The following is a 25,296-nucleotide window of genomic DNA, read 5'->3' as shown; positions in this document are numbered from 1 at the left end:
GAACTTATGGATTCACTTTTTTATTATAAAAAAAATATTGTAAAAAAGTCTCTATCTCTATTTGTTATTTCTAGTATTGTTTGTGTACCAATTAAAGTTGTTTCAGTAGGAACTTAAGTAAAATTAAAATAACAAATAAAATTCGAAAAACATTTTATTTAATGCAATCTACAAACAAACATTATAATATAACAATTATCTAACTTATTTCTACGCTAAGCTTATTATAAAGACGAGTTTCCACCTATCTGGAGCAATTTGTCAGTAAATAAAAGAAATGAAATAATGCGTCCATTAAACAATTTAACTTCATTATTTTATATCACTTTAAATCATCATCTGACCAGCCTTTTCGGCTTCTAAACAAACCGGATGCAGCTGAGTACCAGCATTTTACCCGGGCAACCCGATACCCCTTGGTTAGACTGGTTGTCAGACTTACTGGCTGTTGACTACCCGTAACGACTGCCAAGGACGTTCAATGACAACTGGTTCGTGGACAAATGAGCGCGAACAATTTTAGTGGATTCTCGCCATCAGAATTTTACATACATCAACTCTTAGCAAAAAACTAAATCAGCATTTTAAACATGCAAGAGACTTCGTGATTTAACATGTCTTTTATTATATTACTAGTTTCTGCCATCGATTTCACTCATGTCCTATGAGAATTGCTTCGCGTAACCGAATAAACAATAGATTATATGCCTCAATACATGGCATATTTAATTCTTTTCAAATGGGACCAACAGTTCCGGAGTTTCAAACTCTGCAGCTATCAGTATAGATAGGTACGTTCCATTCAACGCATTTTCTAATCCTGGGTTTAAAAATACGTTTACTCCCCATGCTTAGCTTTCATATGACTTTTCAACGTACATTTCTGAACGAAAGCCAACCCGCAAACGGCACAAGCAAACCTCCGATCATCCGCATGAGACCTCAAATGTTGACGTAAAGACTTTTTAGTCGCATACCTCTTAGGACATACATGACATTCGAACTTTTTAATACCAGTGTGGACTATCATATGCTCCATTAAGTGACGTTTGAGAAAGTATCTCGCATTACACTCTGTGCAGACGTGTTCTCTCTCCATTAAATGGTCCTTTTTAACGTGTCTTGTCAACGAACGGCGGTTGTTAAAAGTCCTGTCGCAGGCCGTACATTTTAGTGCTATCGGAGGAGCACCATGTTTCTGAACCATATGATTCTGCTTCGTCCAGTAATCTTCGAATTTTTCTTCGCATAATTTACATTTGTTTCTTTTTTTAATGCCTAAATGCATCCTCTGTTCGTGGTCTCTCCGTTTTTGAGCACAAAGGAATTCTTTTTCGCAATGTCCACATTTGAACTGTGATTCGCCCCCGTGTCGTCTTCTATGGCTGTCGAGCAGCCGTTTTGTGACGAACCCGGCGCTGCAAACATCACAAACATGGTTTCTGAAGTGATTATGCATATGCTCTTGCAGTATTTTAAACGTCGAGTACTCCGCTCCACATATAGAGCACAGCAGCCCTTCATTTTCGAATTTAAATGGAATAATCTCGCTTATACCCGAAGTGAGGTTTTTCTTATGTTCCTTTTTTAAATGTTCCGCTAAATCGTCTAGTTTTAGTAGGTACTTGTCACAAAGTTTGCATTTTAAGTCCGTGATGTCAGCTTTCAGTAGATGTTGCGAAGATCTTGGCATACGCAACGCTTGGACATCCGAATGTTCCTCTAAAGAATGAGCCTTTAAACTTTTGGGGTGCTCAAACTTTTTCATGCAAAAATTACAGCCGTATCCATCGCTATCTTTGTTTCTAATCAAAGTCGCGTTCGAATGAAGGAGTATCAGTTTTAAATCATTAGAACTCTTTGCTGTTTCCTGCTGTTTTTCAGCTTTCTCAACCAACGCATTAGTTTCCTGTTTTTTCGATTTATCTTCTTTTAATCGTGTGTTGCGTTGCACACCTATAACAAATAAATGTTATCAATTCTCTTTGTAGTTGTCAATTCCTCATGTCTTAAACGACAGACTACAGTTTAAAATATAGACTTCTACGGTGAGAAATCGCGTCAAAGTTGGTTCTTTCAAAAGCTTTGAGTAAACTTCAGTATGTATTTGTTTTTCAATGTAAAACTTAGTATCCGAAAGTCTCTTGCAAGTCGAAATCAAATTCTTAAAATAACAGACAAAATTAACTTCTATATCAACTAAAACAAAGTCTTAATTATATTAGAACTAACGTAGTTACACTTCTTCGCCGTGCTTAGACCGCATATGGCTCCTCCAACTACACTTCTGAACGAACGCCTGTCCGCAATGCACGCAAGCAAATCTTCTATCATTCGCGTGAATTCTCATATGCTCTCTCAACGTGGTCTTTCTCGCGTACGCCTTCAAGCAGATGTCACATCTAAACTGCCTCAACCCTGAATGCTTTGCCATGTGTTTCTTCAAACCACTCATTCCGAAGAATTTCATATCGCACTCACTGCACTTGTGTCGTCGCTCCATTAAGTGATCCTTCTTCGTATGTACGGAAAGCGACCTCTGTGTGCTAAAAGTCCGGTCACAAGCCGAGCACTTCAGTACAAGTGGAGCCACGTCATGCACTTTGACCATATGATCCATCTTCTTCCAGTAATCTTTAAATCTTTCGGAGCAGTAGGAACATTTGTTCCTCGCGCCCAAACCTTGGTGTGTCCTTTTCTTATGTTCGCGCATTCTTATTTGATTAGTAAAGGTCTTCTCACATTCGTCGCATTTATATTCGCCGCTCTCGTGGCGTCTCACATGACTGACTCTAAGCCTGTCAGTTACAAACCCTGCACCGCATAAATCGCAAAAATAATTCGCGAAATGAGAGTTCATATGTTCTTGAAGAAGTTTGAAGGAAACGAATACCTGTGAGCACATAACACATTTAAGCGAAGGCGAGTCAAATCGGAACGGCAGAATGTAGCTTTTAGCATCCAAGCAAACTGGCTTATTGTGTACATCTTTCAAATGTACCATGAACTCATCAAGTTGTTCGAAATCTTCGTCACAAAGGGCGCAGTTTAAGTAAGTAATATCTAGTTTGATAACGTATTCGAATATTTTTGCAGTCATGCGCATTATGAGTTTGTCGTTATTGTGTTCATCGAGGAAGTGTTTCTTCAATACAGTTGGGTCTTGGAATTGTTTTGGGCAGAATGAACAGCCGTATCCAAGGTCGTCTTTGCACCTTATGGGATTCGCGTTAGAATTCAGCAGTATATGCCTTAAGTTGATTCTATTCTTCACTGTTTCCGATATTGGTCCAAGAGCGAAAGTGGAGCTCTTCGTGGATAATTTCGAGTAGAACTTCAGTTCGACTGTTGATTTTGACGGCTTTTCTATTTTGATAATCCTAGATCCTCTCCCTTGACCTACAAAGAAAAATGTTATATTATTGTACAATTTTTTATGCTGGATCAGCCTTAACATGAAGTACTTTTCACTTTTTTTTTGTATTTCATGGCTGGCAGGAACTATTTTCTTAGTTTTAGTTAGATGTATCATTGTTACAACTATAACATATATATTAATGTAATTAACTACATAGATTTTAACCTAGTTTTAGGTACTTATTTCTGTATGCTTTACGAGCAGGGCATAGTGATGCTTCATATTATTAACACCTTTGTAACCTATAAACACTGAACTTTGACTTTATGTTTTTAGTAAAACTTTTTGAAAATCACAATAACACTATTTTTGTACACTAACGGCCCTTTCACACGGCAGTTCAGTTTTTTGCAGGATACCGTTTTTTGCAGGATCCCGTTTGATCGCAAAAGATATTATATGCTAGTGTTCACACGAGCAAACCGCATGCAGGATCCTGCAAAATGCTTTTCCCGTCGATTTGTGCGATTCGGTTTTGTCACTTGATACTGGATCGTTCGTCCAGTAAAAAGCGGGAATCCTGCAAAAACGGACGCTGTGTTCCCACGTAGTTCAGTTTTGCAGGATGCAGTAAAATGCCGGTCCCGCAAAACTGGACTGCCGTGTGAAAGGGCTGTTAAATTCTGTAGGTAACGCTGATCTGCATGAAGTTTGTATTTCATGAGAGTTTTTAAGTCAATAGACTAAATAGTCGTCAAATAATTTTTGGGTTATGTAAAAGGTAAAAGAAGGTCATCTAGCTTTTTTGCCAACTATGTTGGGGTCTGATTCCAATCTACAAACCGGATGCAGCTGAGTACCAGTGTTTTAGTAGGAGCGACTGCCTAACTGAGCTCCTCAACCCAGTTACCCGAGCAATCCAATACCCCTAGGTAAGACAGGCTTCTGGCTTCTAAGTAAAGACTGCCAAAGAAATTAAAATGCCAATATAGGTAAATGAAGATATTAAATAAAAATGCCAATATTATTTCCTAGTACATATATTAGGTATTTAACTACACTAAACTTTCAAATACGAACACAGCACACGTTTTGCCACTAAGAACAACAGAAAATTGACATCCAACTTTACTCTGCGCTGGACCCATGTTTCGTCTTCATATGACTCTTCATCGACCACTTTTGAGAAAACTTCTGGTCACAAATCTCACATTGAATGTGCAAATCAGTATCATGAATCTTTATATGAGCATTCAGCGTCTTCTTCCTTGCGAAAGATTTCAGACACACCGTACATTGAAAGTCCTTTGCACCCGTGTGCTTCACCGTATGATTCTTCAGCCCTGTAGTCGAAAAAAACGCCATATCGCAATCTTTACATTTATGTGGTCTATCCATTAAGTGATCCCGTTTAGTGTGAATATTTAGTCTTTTTCTACTGCTAAAGACTTTGTTGCAAGCTTGGCAAACAGTTGCACTTGATATGCCATGTACGGCTGAAACATGGGCTTCTCTTTGATGATACTCTTTAAATGTTTCTATACAATGACTGCATTTGAAAATGTAGTCAGTGTGAGCAGACCGCTCATGTAATCTTTTTCTCACTAAAGAAGGGAGGATTTTAGGACAATGATCGCACACAAAACTACCTTTTGTATGATGGACTGTATGCTGAGTTAAAGCGTTCCGGTTCACAAAACCACTGTCGCAAATTTTACAAATAAAATTCCTGAAATGTATATGCATATGATTGACGAGAGCTCTGAACTTATTGAAAGTGTTCAAGCAAATATAACATTGTAGTACATCAGTGTCGAATTTAAATGGAAATATATGACTTTTGACATCAAAATAGAATTTTCTATCGTGATCTTTATGCAGATGCTCTATAAAAAGATCGAGGGTATTTATTTCTTTATTGCAAAGTTTGCATTTAAGTCTAGTAATGTCTATCTTGACGACATATTCGGATAAGTTCATGCTTTTCATGAAATTGGCTTCTTTTACATCCTTGTGGGTATCTAGGGTATGTCTCTTTAGATCTCCTGGCTTTACATACTGGTCTTCGCAATAAGAGCAGGTGTATCCTATCCCTATATGCCGACGGATTGGTGTGGCGTTAGAGTTCATAAGAATCTCTTTTATATTGTTCCTATGTTTCGCTAAGTCTGTTCTAGATGCTGTCTTGTCCTGATCTCTTTCGATGAACATATCATTTTCAGGGATACTTTCTGAATCTGATATATTCGTATCGTTGTGTTCTGAATTCTCGAGTTTTTCATTTGGCTTACCTATAAAGAAGAAAGACGACGAATTAATCCGCGCAGTTTTTTCGACACTGAGATTGAAAGAAAGCTAAAATATTGTTTTAAAAAAATAAAATAGTTTGTTACAAATTAGTGACATATTTATGTTTGTAGGGAAAATTTTTTTTACCACATGCAAATTGTGTTTATAAATATATATTTTTTATACTAGACTAGTTAGACTGGTCGGTGTATTTGTTAAAGGTTACAGTGTAATTTACCGAATTAAAAAGCTGTAATCATTTAGCTAAACATATACATATATTCCCAAACTTAATTACATATTTATGAATATTCTATTCTTATAACATAAAACGGATAAATTTTTCATATACCTTATCTACAGGGGCCCGATTCTCCCAAGTTAATAATGTTAAAATTGAATAGAAATTGAATCGCAATAGCAGTTTTAAACCTTGGCGGGCATTCTGCCACTAATATAAGACCAATCGTATTCCAACGACATTCGATTGGTCTGCCATTTGGTCTATACGGTAGTTTAATCTACAATAATATTGCAATCGTAAATGATTTGCAGACAATATGATACATTATTGAATCAGAGAAACGGGTAAAACGTTTATTTAAAGAAAAAATATATGTGGCATACATACGCTTCAATCGTAATTGAGTCGTGATTGGATCTCAGCCGGATGTCAATCGTATGTCGCTTAAGTAAAATTAGTAGAATCGCGCCCCTGAACAAATGTACTGAGTGACATAGGTTACATTTTATTCAGGTACGGGAAGAAGTTTCCGCGGGAAACAGCTAAGTATATTAGTAGTTATAAGACTATAGTAAGTCTGGCGAATCTCTTTAGAGAGAATAGCCGCTGTGACTGACAATTGTTTTGGATACCATCATCATCATCTGCCTAGCCTTTTTCCAAGTATATAGGGGTCAGCTTAAAGTCTTATTGGAAACAGCTGAGTACCAGTGCTTCACAAGGACTGCCTATTTGACCTTCTCAACCAGTTACCCGGGCAAACCCATATCCGTAGGTAAAAGACTGGTTGTCAGATTAACAAGCTTCTGACTACCCGTAACGACTGCCAATGTTCAATGACCCAATATTTATTTATTAGGAACTAGCTTCCGCCCGCAGCTTCGCCCTCATATAGTTCGGTTATATCGCGTTTCTAAGAGAATTCTTCAAAGGTCCGGGATAAAAAACTATCCTATGTTCTTTCCCAAGGTCAACTCTATCTCTATACTAAATTTGATTGAAATCAGTTCAGTGGTTTAGACGTGAAAGCGTAACAGACAGACAGACAGAGTTACTTTCGCATTTATAATATTAGTAGGGATTTAGAGATTCTTAAGGTATTAATCACTGGGATGCTTAGACCTCATATGCCAAGTTAAACTAGGTTTCTGAACAAACGCTTGGTCACAAATTTCGCACTTAAAACGCCTATCGTTATTATGTATTCTCATATGTTGAGTCAAAGTTGACTTTTTGGCGAAACATTTTTCACAAACTTCACATTTAAAATCCCTAGCTCCAGTGTGAATTAGCAAATGTTTCTTCAAATCAGTCGCTCTGAAGAACGCTCTGTCACAGTGCGGACATTTTTTATTCTTCTCCATCATATGAAACCGTCGTATATGAACTTTGACTAAACTTGGAGAAGAAAAAGTCTTTTCGCAAGCTGAACAATTATATATCTTAGGAGTTACCCCGTGTACTTTAGTTAGATGTAACTCTTTCAGCCAGTATTCTTTAAACCCTTCATTGCAGAAATGACATATGTTAGTTTTCCCTGCATGAGTGTGCGCTCGACTTTCGTGGTTCCTTCTTTTAAAGACGTTATCAAAAACTAAGGAACAATATCGACATTTGAAATCTCCTTTCGTATGTATAACGGCATGTCTGGTCAAGCTAATGTGGTTAATAAAACCGGCATTGCAGACTTCACAGATAAAATTCCTGTAATGTTTATGCATATGTTCGTGTAGAGGTCTAAAAGTATCAAAAACGACATTATTAGGGCATATACAACAGGTGAATTGCTCAGTGTTAAATCTGAATGGAAATATTTGGTCTTTTATATCCGTATGAAACGTCTTTTCGTGTTTCTCTTTCAAATGTTCGAAAATATTTTCTAGTGTTTCCAAATCGGTGTCACATAACGTGCATTTGAGATCAGTTATGTCTAATTTCACCAAAAATCTTGAAGGTCCTAAGGTTGGTAGTTTTCCGTAAAATATCTCTTCATTGGCGTGGAATGTTAAAGTGTGTGCTTTCAACTGCGACGGTTCAGCGTATGCTGCATCACAATAACAGCAGGAAAATCCTTTGTCCCCATGTCCAAGAATCATTGTAGAATTAGTACATTCTAGAATGATCTTCAGATTATTAAGGTGCTTATAAAGGAGTCTTTTAATACGCTTTTGCGGAGCCTTATCTATGCTTATTTCTATTAAACTTTCGTTGTTAGATCTCTTGTCTTCAGTTTCCGGTTCTGTTTTGATTTTAGCTGGTGTTGCCAGTTTTTCTTCTTCATCTATAAAGAAAACGTTTAAGTTATATTCATGGTATTTGCTTATAGCATTATTTTGATGTACTTATAGACATTCATATAACATGATTCATATATATTTTGTCAAGCCCTGCCATAAGGTTAGAACATTTAAATGCCAATTTAATCTTAAAGTTATAAATAAATTCATGATTTAAGAAAACATGTCTACAACTTCTTCATGTTCCCACTTCGTAGAATACTCCCAGTTACATTTTGGCAAGAAGAACATTTCACAATTACACACTTAAATCTACGAACCCGCAACGTTCTACAATTCTACATGATTATGACCGATCGTGAAATCTCTGGCTAAAGCTATAGTAAGTATTATTAGTAGTATATATTCTTATCTTAATGTCTAATGTTCATCAAATATTTAAGAATATGAAATGTTTAAGAGTAAACCTGCATAGGCCATAGCCTAGTTTGAGGGTCGCTGCCAAAAACTGTACCTTCCTACTGTAATTCTCTTTGACAAATACCTAAATGAATTTTAATTACGTACGTAGGTACGAAATAGGTTTTGCTGCTTTAGAGATAAACGGTAAGCAAAATCGAATTTACTATAATATGAATCGAATTTATTATAGTAAGACATCTTGAATTATTTGTCAATATGGCCATGGTTAGCTTTATAAGAGGAAGTGTCTTCGGGACGCGGGTAAAACCATGTGAATCTGCTAGTGAATTAATAAGGTTTATATATTAATTGTAGACAGCGGGTGAGTTGTGTATTAGTTAATTTTGATCCTAAAAGTTATAGATCGGATCTACTAGGTATGTATTAAATATAATCTCAGCAATTGGACGAAAAAAAAATGAAAAAATAAAAAACCTTCTGAGGTCAATTTCTGCCGTATCATTAAATGAGAGTGATGCTATAAAAAAATGAACAGAAACAACGTATTTGAACACTTTAAAGTTTATTATCCATAACTAAACTAAAAACAAACATCAGAGCAGCAAAATAAGTGATTACCACAATTAAAACAAAGGAATTAATAATAACTGAATTAAAGAATTTCTCCATGCTTAGACCTCAAATGTCCTTTCAAGCTACATTTCTGAACGAACGCCATCCCACAATGTGTGCACTTGAATCTCCTATCATCGTTATGGATCCTCAAATGTTCCACAAGAGTAGACTTTCTCGCAAACGCCTTCAAGCAAACTGGACATTCAAATTCCTTTTCACCAGTATGAATGATCATATGTTTTTTGACATCATACCCGGTGAAGAAACGACTATCACAATACAGACATTTGTGTTTTCTTTCTAACAAATGGTCTCTTTTAACGTGGATCCTTAACTTTCGTTTAGAGTCAAAACCTCTGTCACAAGCATTACATTTATACTCCATTCGACTAACACCATGTACTTCGAACAAATGTTGTTCTTTTAAATGATGTTCTTTAAATCCTTCGTTGCAATAACCACATCTATTTAAGCTCTTAGAGCTGGTATGCACCCTTTCATGAACCTTTTTCTTAACATTAGTGTCGAAGACTTTGCAGCAAAAACTGCAGGGAAACACACCTTTTCTATGTATATTCGCATGGCGGGTCAAACAGCCCTTATTAATGAACCCAGCATCGCATATTTCACAAACGTAATTCCTAAAATGTTTGTGCATATGTTCTAGGAGGATTTTGAATCTGTAGAAAGGTCTAGAACATAGGCAACAGGTCAGTTCGTTGGAATCGAACTTGAAAGGCATTATATGGCTGTCTATATCCGTGTAAATTAATTCGTTATGGTCTTCTTGTAGATGTGTTGTTAAATCTTCTAGACTGTCGATCTCTGAGCCACATATGTTGCAGGTCAGATTGGTAATATCCAGTTTTATGCAGTATTCTGATATAGGAGTTGAGCGGGTGCACCCAACTGTAGAGTCCGGTTCAGAGTCATGGCAATCGAAGTAATGTTCCTTTAAGTCCTTAGGATCTGGAAATTCCTTGAAGCAGTAGCTGCACATGTACCCTACACCTCCAACACGCAGTATGGGAGTTGCATTCGAAGATTTTAATATAACTCTTAGGTTATGCTGATGTTTTTCTATGAGACCTCGAGAAACTGCCTTCGGTTTATCCGTTACCTTATTTTTGGCTGTTTTACCTTCTACGATCACTAAAACAGCCGAATCAACATTTTCCAGTTCAGTTTTCACGTGCACTTTTCCTTTGTTACCTATAAAGAAATTTTTATATGTTACTTTTACGTTCATTATTAGCTGAACAGCTGAGATGGCAGTTGTACAAACCGCGGATATATTCGATTAGGTAATTACATCATCTCGTCTGCAGAGCCTTTTCGCAACTATGTTGGGGTCGGCTTCCAGTCTAACCGGATGCAGCTGAGTACCAGTGTTTTACTAGGAGCGACTGCCTTTCTGACCTCATCAACTCAGTTAACCCGGCAATGAGTAGTGTAATAACCAACATTTTTTTATTTCGTTGCAGTGTTCAAGGAACTGCTTGACTACGGATAAATGAAGATAACAAGTTGGAGACCGGATGATATTATAAAACAAGTGAGGGTCAGGCGTTAAAAGTCATCTAGGTATAATAGGTCGTGTCAAATATTGATTTTGTACCAGCTAAGGTATCTGTATTTCTGCAGTATGGTAATGGAATTTTTAATAACTTCCCCGTCCTATGAGTCATATGTGATACACACCCATTGTGTAACTATTGTGTCTGCACCGAAAGTGAAGTAGTTAAAATATGGTACTCGAATCTCACATGTGTAATTTGGTTATGCGTTACGTATTTTTCTGATAAACCAGTAGGCATTTTAATTTGTAATGTTAATATAAATATTTCGACAAATCCGGCTTTTGGGATGGGTATCACCAAATAAGAAGTTTTAAGATTTTAAAAATTTAATAATACAAACTATTGCCGAGTTACATGGACATTTTAAGTAAAAGCCAGTACGTAGTTCTTATAATATAAATTAACAAACAAACATGTTTTATTACTAGTAGACTTGATATCTAAATGCTAGGAGTTCATGTCGAAAATGTAGTGGATGGTAGTGGAACTCTCGACGACCCGTCGATCGCAAGCCCGAGATCTTTAGAGATTAGGGTTCTTTCAAAATGAGATGTTTCGATGCGGTAACCGTGTGCCGGACGTCAGCCATACCTACACGAAACGCCCAATTTGAACGAACCCTTAGGCTTGAGGAGGTATGAGAGCAGAGAGTAAAGCTCATCATACCTCGCGGTGATGGGAGGATCCTCCGACCGGACAGGAGTTTTGTCCGGTGGGCTACTGCCCGACAGTTGTTGTCGGGGTGATCTATGTGTATTCACTGTGCGTGCGAACACTGCATGTGCGATGCAGGATAGTTGCGTCTCCGAATGTGTAGATGGCGGTGTTGTGAGTTGTAGTACCGCTACAGGCTATTGGCGGTTATATGTATCTTAATATAATACATAAACTTATTAAATAGAATAAGTAAGTTAACAGTTGAATATCTAAGATCTTCAGAACGATATAAGGCTACATCAGAACCAGTTCTCTCCGATTCGACCTGCTGTGCTTTGCAAAACTCCGGAATCAGTGGCTTTTGTATGTTGTTGATTCCTTTTTATATCCAAAGTAGCGCTTTTGTTTTCCCTGGCACACATCTTCCTGCTAATCTATTTACGCTAACTAGTTTTTTTGTTTGGTATCCATATGGCTCAAATTCATAACTTTTACCTAAGAGCCGTTGTCATGTCCTTTTTAAAAATGATCTTAGGTGTTTAAAACTAGGAGCAAAAAGTCCGATTCGATCCTGTTTTAGTTAACAATGGATCGCCTTGTTTAACATCTTTAATTTTGGAAACTTGGGCTTAGGGTTTCATTAAAAAACAAAAATGTGTCTAAATAGTCTAGTAGAAGTTGTCTATTCTTAGGTCACATTCAGCCCATGTCTATTCTTCATATGTCCTTTCCAGCTACATTTCTGCACAAATGCCTGGCCACATAATTCACATTTAAACCTCCTATCATTTAGGTGTATCCTCATATGTTCAGTCAAAGTATTTTTCCTTCCGTACGTCTTCAAGCAAATGTCACATTGGAAATTCTTTTCGCCCGTATGCTTAGTCTTATGTTTCCTTAGTTGGTGAAGACTGAAGAAGGCCATCTCGCATTCATCACATTTATTTTTCCGCTCCATCAGGTGATCTCTCCTAGTATGTATCGTTAAAGCAGGTTTACTTGAAAAAGTTTTGTCGCACGCCGTACATCTGATGGCATGAAATTTAACTTTATGCACTTTTGCTAGATGCTTGTTCTTTTTTATATTAGTTGTAAATCTTTCGTTGCAGTAACCACATGTGTGAGATGAAAAATGTTTATTATGCGCATAGTTTTCGTGTGCCTTTTTATTTCGTGCAGTATCATATACTTTGGGGCAGAAGCTACATTTAAATGTCTCCCCCTTATGTTTCGCTGAGTGGCGCACTAACCCTATTTGGGTGACATACCCTACATCGCATACGTCACAAACGAAATTCCTGTAATGTGTGTTCATATGTTCCTGTAGTCTTCGAAATTTGCCGAACACGCTCGAGCAAATGCAGCATCTGATGCTGTCAGTATCAAACTTGAAAGGCACCATTTGATCTTTGACATTTTTGTGAATGAGCTTTTTATGTTCTTCTTGGAGATGACCAAGCAACTCCTCAAGTGTATTAATGTCTTTTTTGCAAAGGTTACATTGTAACCCTGTAATGTCTAACTTTACGGTGACTGAGGGTAGGTGTTTCCTACTTCTCCGAGTGTTGCTTGCCTGCTGAGTAACCGGATTATGTTTATCGCTATGCGTTTCTATCGTATGTTTTTTTAGATCAGCAGGGTTGTGAAACCCATCTCTGCAGTAACAGCAGACATATCCCAAGTCTGACCATCTAAGTATAGGAGTGGCGTTGGAGAACTTCAACACAGTCTCTATATTACTGTACCTCTTCGATAGTTCTGTATTTACTTCCCTCTGGGCTTTAGACCATACAATTTTAATACTTTCCTTGGACACTTCAGTGTTGCCACCTACAAAGAAAACAATAATGTTATTCATTTGCCTCTGGTGAGTCACATAATCCCATGAGGACTTTCTATATTAAATTAAAATAGCTGCATACCAGGACGGTTTGCAAGTCATGGTTTGGTTATGTAAAACAATTTCAGCTTGTTTGCCTTGTCCCCTGATAGCTTTTGAAACTATGACTTTAAAAAACATGATTCCTGAACTCCTATTTAAATAAATGTTGATAACGATGAATAATAGTGGTGAAAATGATTAATTATTAGTTTGGATATCCCAAAAGGATTTTTTTTATTTCTCATCAACACTTCAATTAGAAATCAAACAACAACTTCAATAAAATCAATATAATTCATTAATTAAAAACGTCAACTACATAAATAAATAAACAGGAATGTCCAATATATTATTATTGCTTTAATATTCTGCTCAAACCAGTTCTCCGTGCCTACTCCTCATGTGGCCTTTCCAACTGCACTTTTGCACGAACGCTTGACCACAATGTTCACATTTAAAGCGCCTATCATCATTGTGAATTCTCATATGTTCTCTTAAAGTTTTATGCCGTCCATAGCTCTTGGAACAGACGGTACATTTAAACGTTCTTTCTCCCGTATGCTTCACCATATGTAGTTTCAATGCGTTAGGCAGATAGAACCCCATATCGCATTCTGTACATTTGTACTTTCTTTCCATCAAGTGATCTCTCTTCGTATGGGTACTCAGAGCACCTTTATTGTCAAAAGTCTTATCACACGCGTGACATCTTATAGTTTTCATTGTGACTCCGTGAACTTTCACTAGATGCTCATCCTTCTTCTTGTAATTTGTGAATTTCATTTGACAGTAACCGCATTTGTTGAGCAAGTTCGCGTGTATATGAACGGATTTCTCGTGACTCTTTTTCTTTCTGTGAGTATCAAAAACCTTTGGACACAGATCGCATTTAAAAGTACCAGTTTTATGTCCTTCTACATGACAAGTTAGTACGTTCTTGTTGATGAATCCAGCGTCACAAAATTCACATACAAAGTTTCTATAGTGTACATTCATATGCTGCTGCAGATTCTTAAATTTGTAGTAGACATTTTGGCAAAACATACATTTAAGTGCATCATCACCAAACTTGAAAGTCATTACATGGTTTTTGATATCAGTAAACATCTTTTTATCATGCGTTTTCATCAAATGATCACTAACAAGTTCTAGAGTATCAAACTTTCCGTTGCAAATTTTGCAAGTAAGATCAGTGATATCTAATTTGACGAGATATGAGAACATCATTTTGCCCGCCATGAATTTTAGTTTAGCTTTATCATCGTGTACTTCTAGAGTATGTTTTTTTAAATCTGCTGGGTCTGGGTACTCGTCGCCGCAAAAACTGCATGCGTACCCAATACCGCCTCGGCAACGTATGGGGGTAGCGTTGGTACATTGCAGTATAAGATGTATGTTGCTTCTATGTTTAGTTATCTCATTGACTTTGATGTCTTTAGGCTCTGCGATTCTTCTTCGAGTGCGTGTGACATTTTTGGGGTTACCCAATCGAATCGGGGCGTTCACGTTACGTGGAACACCTAAAAAGAAAAGGAAACAGTTACTGTATGTTCTGGAAGCTTCTCTTGCTTATGCTGCACTGTATGCACTATTTTCTTATATTTACATTTGAGTTTTTTCCAACCTGGTGCTGGTACTTATCACGTTTTAAATCTGAGGTCATAATATACTTTTTCTGAAGATAATCAATTTAAAATGTCGTTTAGGACTCTGAAGAGTTTAGAGATGTTAACCGGTCAAATGTTCGGTGGTTATGAAATAGCCATTAAAATGTTTAACTATGAATCATGTTTGCAGTCGCTAACGCTGACAAATGATTCGATGATATAAGTGTTCGTTAGTGTTTTCATTTATGTCAGAATATATGCAAAGCAGACATAGTAGTTAATGTAGCCGATTCTCAATTAGGGAGCAATATTTTTGGTCTAGCTAGCAGTTTGAGTTAATGCATGGAGTACTTTTTAAGGAAATGAAAAATAACCAGTAGCTAACAGACAGTTGTCAAATATTTATTCATAAAAACAAGAATACATTTGTATATAATTATTACACATATTATATTCACATAACTAACATTTGCAATATTAATTGTCAAAATTAAAATTAAATTAATTACAAATATTGAATGCCTTTATAGCAAAATAAATTCCGTCAGCGGTTTCGCTGGTGTGTCCTAAGCGAACCACTTCGTGTAATAAAAACTAGCTTGCAGCCGCCCTCGATAAACGGGCTATCTAACACTGAAGAAATTTTTCATATCGGGCCAGTAGTTCCTGAAATTATGGCGTTTAACGAAACTTCAGCTTTATAATATTAGTAAAATTTAATTGTATTGGTAAAATCTAATTGTATTAGTAAAATTTAATTGTATTGGTAAAATTTAATTGTATTGGTAAAACTTCATTATATTGGTAAAATTTCATTGTAACGACAGCTTTAATAGATAATTCTTATCAAACTATAGTCCCATGCTTCGATCTCATATGACCCCTCCAACTGCATTTTTGCACGAACGCCTGATCACAAATCTCACATTTGAACCGTTTATCATTATTATGAATCCTCATATGTTCTCTCAGGCCTTTCATTAGCGAATACGACTTACTACAAACTTTACAAGGAAACATCTTAACCCCACTATGTTTCACCATGTGGTTAGATAACAACGATTTGGTGAAAAATTCCATTTCGCATTCTGTACATTTAAATCTCCTTTCTAGTAAATGGTCTCTTCTTATATGCAACTCAAGTTTGCGTTTCGATTCGAAAATTTTGTTGCATGCTTTGCACTCTTTTGGCTTATTAAGTTCTACACCATGTACCTCAGCCATATGGGCACATTTTTGGGGATACCATAAGAACTTCTCGTCACAATACCCACACTTGTTCAAGCATAGTAAATGTACTACCTTTTCGTGGTACCTCTTCTTTTGTATCGTGTCAAATTTCTCGTCACACTTACAGCATTTGAAATGTCCTACTTTATGGGTTAGTTTGTGATTATACAACATTCTTTCGTTAACGAAACCAGTACCGCATACGTTACAAACGAAGTTGTCATAATGTGTGTACATATGTTCTTGCAGCACTTTGAATCTATCAAACGTATGAGGACAGAAGGAGCATTTAAGTTTAGCATCCTCAAACTTGAAAGGGATTATATGGCTTTTGATATCAGTAAACATTGGTTTGTCGTGTTCATTCTTTAGATGTGTTATAAGATCTTCGACAGTCAGCAAGCCCTTTTCGCATAGAGTGCATTTAAGAGCTGTTATATCAAGTTTTACTACGAAATGCTGCATGCGTTCCTTCTTCATAAATTCAGACTTCGTATTCTCATCGTGTTCCTTGATAGTATGTTCTTTTAAGTCTGCAGCTTCAGGAAAATTTTTCGTACAAAAGCAACAGACGTAGCCAATAGCATATTTACGTATAGGTGTAGCATTACTACAGAGAATAATCTCTTTAATATTATGTCTGTGTTTTTTTAATTCTTCTTCGCGTAACCTCTTCATTTTGGTATATTCGTTAACGGGCTCTGGTAGACGTTTCTTATTATTTCTGGCTAGTTGTAATTTAGTGTTTGTAACTATTTTGGCAGTAAGTTCTTCTTTGATCCCCTTCAGTATTTGGCTGGCATGATTTGTTGCATCATTTCGACCTATAAAGAAAACAGGGCTGTAGTTTCACGTATTCCTCGGTCAGTGTTAAATTACTGAAAACATGCTTACATTCATTTGTTTAGTTCGGTTGTTTAATTGGATTATGGATTTGTGCGAGTATATGTGTACTTGAATTTCGTATTGGTAGTATAATATACCCTTTGTATATCATTAATACCTTTGCCTGGATTTTGATATACATTACTGGTCTTTATTTTTTAAGATACGAGACCCAACTAAGACCCGATAACCTTAAGATATAGTCTATAGAACTGACTAGTAGCTAAGGAGACCATTGATTCAGAAAGGTCTACATATGCCATCAGACTGTGATAGACTGGTACGATTAATTGATACCTATCGCAATCGCAAATAAGCTATTTCGTAGATAGTTAATAAAACATAAGACATGTATTTAATCAGATGCTTTATTGCAGTAATATAAGTTTAGGAGCTTGATAAAGCTAAGCACCTAATATAAATAATTTACTTAATAACAATTATATTGTAACCTAGTTATATTTATTATGCATTTCTATATTAATAAAATAACAGGTTTTCTATGTATTGCTATATTTTCATAAAATTATTACTTGTAAGAGCGAAATTAACATAACTCTTCTTAGTAGTCGGGTAAGAAAAAGTTTAGTTTCATTGCCGTGGCCGGTTCTAAGGGCACTTTTCTTTTTGAGTCTTTAATATGATGCCTCTTATTGAAATTCAATGATTTAGCTTAGATTAAATCTACTTCTAGCAACTTCGCAAACGTGATTTTTCAAATATAGTATGTACGGAAGTCCGTTTTTGGCAATTTCATCCGATTTCTGCTTTCGTGATGAACCATACTGCTGCCAACATTTCATTGTCTTGTCACTCATATCTCGGTTATTTTTGCCCAACATGTTTGATTCCAAATATAATTCACCGCCGTCTTCTGGCACCAGTATTTAGCCATTTACACAGCAACATCATGTTTGGATCTCATATGATTCTTCCAGCTACACTTCTGCACGAACGCTTGCCCACATTTTTCACATTTAAATCGCCTATCATCAGCATGTATCCTCAAATGTTCTCTTAAAGTAGTCTTCCGTCCATAGGCTTTGAAACAAACATCGCACTTGTAAGGTTTAGCTCCCGTATGTTTAGCCATATGCATAACTAGCTGTTTCTTTCCGAAGAATTTCATATCACAATGCAGACACTCATGTTTGCGTTCCAATAAGTGATCTCTTTTTATATGTCTCGACAATCTATCTTTTCTACTAAAAGTTTTGTCGCAAGCCAAACATTTTAACACAAGGGGTTCAGCTCCGTGAACTTCTACCATATGCTCATTCTTCTTAGCGTAGCCTGTAAACCGTTCACCACAATGAGCACATTTGTTCCGCCTGTGATCACCGATGTGAACGAATTTCTCGTGGGTCAGTTTCTTGCCTTGAGTATCGAAGATTTTTGGACAGAAACCGCAGGAGAAATCTCCTTGCTTATGTCTGCTTAAATGACTGCGAAGGGTTCGTCTATTAACAAAAGACGAGCTACAGATATCGCAGACGAAATTCCTGTAATGCACATTCATGTGTTCTTGAAGTAGCTTGAACCGTTCATAAGATTTCGGACAAAGCACACAGTTCAACGAATCCCCATCAAACTTAAAAGGAAGAATATGATTATTGATATCCCTATGTATAACCTTCTTGTGTTCATTTTCTAAGTGGTCCATAACGGATTCTAGGCTTTCGATATGTAGTCCGCATATTTGACATTTCAAACCAGTTATATCTAGTTTGACAACATAAGTGGTGAGAGGGTAACCTTTCATGAAGTTACTTTTTGCTTTATCGTCGTGGAGTTGTAGCGTATGGGTCTTTAAATCTTCGGGTAGTGCGAAATTTTCTGAGCAAAAGCTACAAGAGTAACCTATTCCGGTATGCCTTCTAATGGGCGTTGCGTTCGAGTTTAGGAGTATAGTACTGATATTCTGCAAATGCTTGTCTATTTCTCTGTCCTCTACTTTCATAGTTAATACACGATCCTTTAGCAAAACTTCCTTATCACCAATTTTACACTTTTTCGATACGGTTACCGTCCAATCGACAGATTTGTTTTTTTCTTTTGCAGATTTCGGCTTTTTGAGTGCTTTCAACATCTTACTTACGTTAGGTTGTAATTTAATTTCTGTATGGCAGCCGAGACCTACAAAGAAAAGTTTGAGAGTTAAAATCTTCGATATTCATCTGTCTTGCTATTTGGCTAAGTAGTAAGGTACGTCAGAATTGGATGCTGTTTTGGTTTTAGAGTAACTTGAAGTTTAGAAGTTAAGATATACTATACTACAAGTATAATTCCTTTAAAAGTGTAGTAACTGTAGTTAAATCACCAATGAAGTAGCGACATCAAAAGCGTAGGTACAATTTTCTTCTGGAGTTTTTAAATATTTTTACATCCGAAAACCTCAGATCTAGAAGCTCGTTAATTACCACAAAGGTAAATTAGGACTTCTATCAGTTTAATAATTGAGACGATCAAAATAAACCATGTTTGGGAAAGCAGGAACAATAGGTCCCGGCTGGCATTTGAACATCTTTGGCAGTCGTTATGAGCAGTCAGGAGCCAGAAAGTTTAACGACCAGTCTTTAAAAGGGGTATTGGATTGCCCGGGTATTTGGTTTGAGGGGCTCAGTTAGGCAGTTGATCCTTATAAAACACTGGTACTCAGCTTCATCCAGTTAAACTGGAACTCGACCCCAATAGTTGAAAAAGGCTAGGCAGATGTTGTTTATCAAAATAAAATGTCCAGTATAAATCATCATAAATATAATAATTTAAGTCTAACATACATTGATCACCAGTACATACAATTATCACGATTAAATGCTCTACAAATACATCTTAAGCCGCTATTAAGTTTATACCTATTTGTAAAACATCCTGAGGATTTTCATAAATAGATACTTGTGATGATAACCCATGTTACAGAAAACATTTAAGGAATATACATGACGATCCTGCGCCTGATTTCTTCTGTCTTATCGACTGCCTTCATATTGGTTAATAAGAGGGTCCTTTTTAATCGGAAATTATCAAATGACCGCTCCCGCTGTGGGTGCAGCGTGAGGGAGTATCAGACTCTTCTTACTGACTAAAACTCAGCATGTTCCTTCTTAAGCCCTTCATGTACCAGGGCCGCGGTAACTCGCGCGAATAATCCCGCAGCCCAAGTGACTTCTAGTAGCGTACACAATTGTACTATTTGGCTCTATCGTCCAAATCCAAGTTTTGATTCCTTTTTTTTGTTTGCTCGCTTACAATCAATTTTTTGGCAATCAAATGCTCAAGTCAGCTTTAAAGTTCGTCTCAACACACTTGCTTTTATACTTATGAGACGAAGACAAAACATAACCCTTCGGGCAATCGAGTAAAACAGCTAATACTTTAACATCACAATCTTCTACTTTGCCATATTAGGCACCATCATATTTTTGGAGATCCCATGATTCTTCTTCATATGTTTTCTCTTACTATTCTGCGTGGCATACGCTTTACCACAAACCTCACATTTGAACTTCCTCTCATTCGTATGCGTGGCCATAAAATGACCTATCATATGCCGTTTTATGAAGAACCCCATACTACACACGGAACACTCATACGGCCGTTCTTTTAAATGTACACTCCGCATATGCAACATCAAGTTTGATTTCAAGTTAAATTTCTTATCACATAAATCGCATTTGATACCTTCGGCGTTATGCACTTGGATCATATGCCTAGTCTTTTGATAATAATTCTTGAAACGTGCTTTACAGATCTGACAAACAGAATGACCAGCTATGCCCTTATGTTCAGTATTCACGTGAGCTTTTTTCTTGGACTCAGCTGCGAAAACTTGTCCGCAATGCCTACAAGGGTAACTGGACTTTTTCTTGACATGCGTGGTTTCGTGACGGTTTAATCGAAAGGAGTTGACGAAGCCCGCACCACAGGTGGTGCAAATAAAATTCCTATAGTGCACATTCATATGCTGCATCAACAATTTCATGTTATGGAATACTTCGTTACAGAGACAACAGTTGATCTGCTGTTCATTTGTTAACTTGAAGGGTTGGAAGTAATCTGTGACTCCTAGATAGTATTTTTTATCATGTACTGTGACTAGATGCTCTGTGGCGCTTCTGATTGATTCCATATTCTGTTCACATAAAATGCATTTTAGATTTACAATGTCCAGCATTGCGACGAAGCTAGCCATTCCTGAACCAGACTTGTAAGAAGGTTTCTCTTTCGCGTGGTCGTTATGCGTGTGAGTCCTAAGTATATCGGGGTCCGGGTAAGTTTTGAAGCAGTAAGCGCATATGTAGCCTGCATCATTCCTATCTTTGAAAGGCGTAGCATTCGTGTACTTGAGCAATGTGGTAAGATTATGCCACTGTTTCTTCATTTCAGGCACTTGTTTTTCGCGAAACACTAAACGACTTAACGTCTCGTCGTCGGTTTCCTCCTTAACGGCGCGTTTGCGTAGTTTTTTTGTTGCTCCGGTATCGCCTATAAAAGAAAAATAACTCTTTCACACGCGGTTCACGTCTTCTTAGTATTAAATCTAGCAGGTATCAGGAATGGCATATATTCTTGACACTTACAGGCTATAAGGCTTAATTTTAATAACGAAGCGTAAATTATCCGCTTGACTGAACAACGTAATACTATATATTTTAACACGTCTTTTAGCCGTCCTGATGAGGCTTAGCCAACTGGTTATTTTATAAAACCTTATGATCAGGTTAGTATATAAGAGCATCTAAAACCATAGATTTGAACGTGGTCCTTCCAAATTCCAAAAATAATAAACTTAATGAATTATAAAAAGCAATTGGAGCAGTGATCACCATGCCGGTCTGCCGAAAATAATGATAGTTTTAGGTTCGATTCCCGCTACGGTAAATATTTATATGATGAGTATATTTATTGGCTATGATTTGGGTTATATATTAAGTAGTATATGAAGTTTATATCAGTTGTGTCAGCCCCCATAACACAAGCTAATCAATGCCTTCCGATGGGGCTAACCGACCATGTATGAAAGGTGTCCCTATATTAATAAAAGAAAACAATTGAAATATAATATTAGTTTATTTATAATACATCTATACCTTGCACAATGTACATGATTAGAACTTATTCATAATGTTGTTCAATAAGAACACGTGAATGCATTCTCTAAAATATACATACATATTGATAGATTGGCTCATATTTAACTCCTATTGTCATATCTCGATATTTTTTGAAGCATGTTAATAAATACTTTTCGATATTGCAGTATAAATTGCATATTAGAATTTAAGCCTTTATGTAAAACCAAAAACTGAGAACCTCCTCTTTTACGAAATCGGTTAAAAATCATATAAAGGTGATTTGTATTTTAAACAGTTTTTTTTAAGAATGTATTTTTGTTGCTATTTCCCGCAAGAATGCCTGAATAATTTCTGATGATATCCGAATAATCATCCTTTAATGCACGTGCGGTAAGTATTATGATTTAGCAAATATCGAGATAATATGACGACAGAAATTTGTCTAAAATTGTAGAAATAACAGTAAAATTAATCATCATATTAGTACTTCATTGTAAACTAAAAACAAAACAATATTTTATATAATAAAAATCAAAATCATTGGAATCGCAAATACATCTCAAATTATTTCATCTATGTGTCATTCGAATAAAATCATTCTATATTCAATAATATTTCGAAAAAAACGTGTTATATACATAATTTTTATATGTACCGTTTGTCAAGGCGCTCAGAAAAAAAAAACATATTGTGCAGTTTCTTGGTAAAACAAAACTACATATTGACAGCACATCTGCCTACCTCAATCTGTCAAATGTGTTCAATAGATGTTCAACCTTATCACAATAGTGGAAGGTAAATGTTCGATTGGTAACATTTGACAGATTCGGGTAGGTTGACCTGCTGGCGTCTGTACACTCATTTCGTGTGCAATTTTTAACATTACTACACAAAAAAGGCATTTGAATCTACTTTGTTTAAATATTAAAACCTCTTTAGAGCATTTCATGAAGTCTACTATTTGAACATTTATGGAACAATTAAACATTTAATTCGGTTTGTGAAAAAGTGGTCGCCATTTTGAAATTGACATTGACAGATATATAAAGGCGCGAAAATATTTTATTGGCTAACGCTCAAACATACTTGATCCAGCATTAGAATTCAGTGAAAAAAACATATTTATACAATGTTGTATAATCAAATTCACTTTGACTTTTAACTAATAGTTAACATAAGAACGGAAAAAAAACTGTCTTTATTACTAAGAAAAGGTCCTCGGAATGTCCTATAACCACTAATTTTATCTCTATTCAAACTCTTTCTCCTCTTTTGCCTTCTCTGCTTGCGCTTTAATCTTACTCTCTGCCGCTATCTGCTTCAAAGTGAGTTCCCTATTATCTATGAGATGCTTTACATCATCAAACTCCTTGAAAATATCCAAGTCGTCCTGGTGAAGACGCACATGACTTTTCAGGCTACATTTCTGCATGAAAGTCTTATGACAAATCTCGCATTGGAACCGTTTGTCGTCTTCATGTATCTTCATATGTTCTTTAAGAGTTCTGGCTCTTGAGAACACTTTGCCGCAGACATCACAAGAGCATGTTTCGCTTCCCGTATGCCTTGAGAGGTGGTCAGCCAAACCTCTTTTGGAAAAGAACTTGGCATTACACTTATCGCATAGGAAACTCCTTTGTTGTAAATGGTGATGTTTTATATGCCTGTTCAGCTCAAACTTCTTCTTATAGGTTTTATTGCAAGCGTTGCAGGGATAAAGTATAGGAGCTTGATTGTGAACTTTCACAAGATGCTCGCTTCTGTCATAGTAGCTGACGAAAATTTCCGGACAATGAGGACATTTGTTCCTCAACCAACCACCCGTGTGGACACCCTTTTCGTGATTCCTCTTCTTCGTTAGAGAAGTGTAGGATTTATCGCAATAGTCACAGGGGAATATGCCTTGCGCATGAGTCTTTCCGTGCTTCCTCAAAGCCGCTATGGTAATATACCCGACACCGCATTTCTTACAGCAATAATTCCTATAATGACTGCTCATATGATGGTAGAGATTCTTAAAAGATATGTGAACTACAGAACAGATGACACACGTAAAGTTGTGTCCATCTTCTAACCTGAAAGGGAGTATAATGTCTTTAATGTGCTTGTAAATAGTTTTGTTGTGAATGGCTACTAGATGATCCTTGAGATCGTTCAGGTCTCTCATGCCTAAGTTACAAACAGTGCAGTGGAGGTTGGTGATATCGACTTTAATGGGGTTGTAACTAAGTTTGTAGTCTATAATGGTGTTGATTTTGTCTTTTTCTGATTGCTGAGCCGTGTGTGCGCGGAGGGCGTGAATGTCGGGGAAGGCTTTGGCGCAATACAGGCAGGAGAAGCCGCGAATGGTTTTGTCGCGAAAGGGGCTCGCGTTGGAGTATTGCAGTATGGCAGTAAGGTTGACCCTGTGTTCTACGCGCTCAGGGGTGGCGCTTTCGTCCGATTTCTTTTTCCTTTTCCTGCGTTTGGGCCCGTCGTCGTCCGTTCCTACAACAAAGGATCACATCTCATTATCTTCGGCCATTCTATGTCTTCGCATAAAAGGGTTATCTTCTCGAGGACTTCGGGCGTTTCATATTTTGGTCACTCAATGGGTTTTCCCGTCAAAAAGTTTGGGTCATTCAGTTGGAAATTCAAGGATTTCTTATTTTTGGGTCACAAAATCGGGTTTATTTTCTTTTTTCGTATGGAATATGCATAGGTTTCGCATGGTGTACATAACTGAAGATTCTATTTTAGTAGATGTAGCTAGTGCAAATATCAGAAACCCTATTAATTCATAGCTATTTATAAAATATAACTGCAAAGGATGCAAAACGGGTGAAAAAAAATGTTCAGTGTTGAAATAAAAGAGTTCACAGAAAAAAAATCATAAGTACGTAAAGTGAGTACTTAACTTCCTCTGGACAAAAAACTTATACATTTTTCGCCCGAAAGAGTCAAAAGACGCAAAATACGTACATATAGACCAAATTAATTTCTGATATTGAGTCAATTTTAAATATACTTACACGCTAAATAGTAGAACCTAGAACTTCCAAGTCTTATTGTGACAAAAATATTTCGGTTCCTTAGTTAAGACATGCTTAAGCAACGTTTATAAGTAAGAATATTTCTTAAACAACCCTTAAGTATTATAGTAAGGCTGTAAATAAATAAATTAACTATAAGCTCCTTTTAATGTATTCATTCATCAAGCCATAGGACGTCTACT

General features: G+C 36.6%; 1 protein-coding gene across 12 annotated transcripts in view; it reads right to left on the bottom strand.

Annotated features, from left to right (window-relative positions):
* Window positions 1-25,296, bottom strand: part of LOC124644162 (zinc finger protein 260-like) — a 41,508-nt gene that overhangs the window by 6,235 nt on the left and 9,977 nt on the right. Inside the window, exons 5-6 of one of the 12 annotated variants that reach the window (XR_006986016.1) lie at window positions 15,685-16,946; window positions 15,270-15,627 (exon numbers count right to left, since the gene is read on the bottom strand). The exons of 1 other annotated variant lie outside the window; for it this stretch is intronic. Coding sequence is in view for 10 of the 11 variants with exons in the window: in XM_047183399.1 (XP_047039355.1) it covers window positions 17,903-19,143 (1,241 nt within the window). In the remaining variant the exon portion in view is untranslated. 10 more of the 12 variants (XM_047183407.1, XM_047183404.1, XM_047183403.1 and 7 more) reach the window with 10 other exon arrangements.

The sequence above is a fragment of the Helicoverpa zea genome, chromosome 29 (genome assembly GCF_022581195.2).
Source record: "Helicoverpa zea isolate HzStark_Cry1AcR chromosome 29, ilHelZeax1.1, whole genome shotgun sequence".
NCBI classification, from domain to species: domain Eukaryota; kingdom Metazoa; phylum Arthropoda; class Insecta; order Lepidoptera; family Noctuidae; genus Helicoverpa; species Helicoverpa zea.
This window is presented reverse-complemented; position numbering and strand designations above follow the sequence as displayed.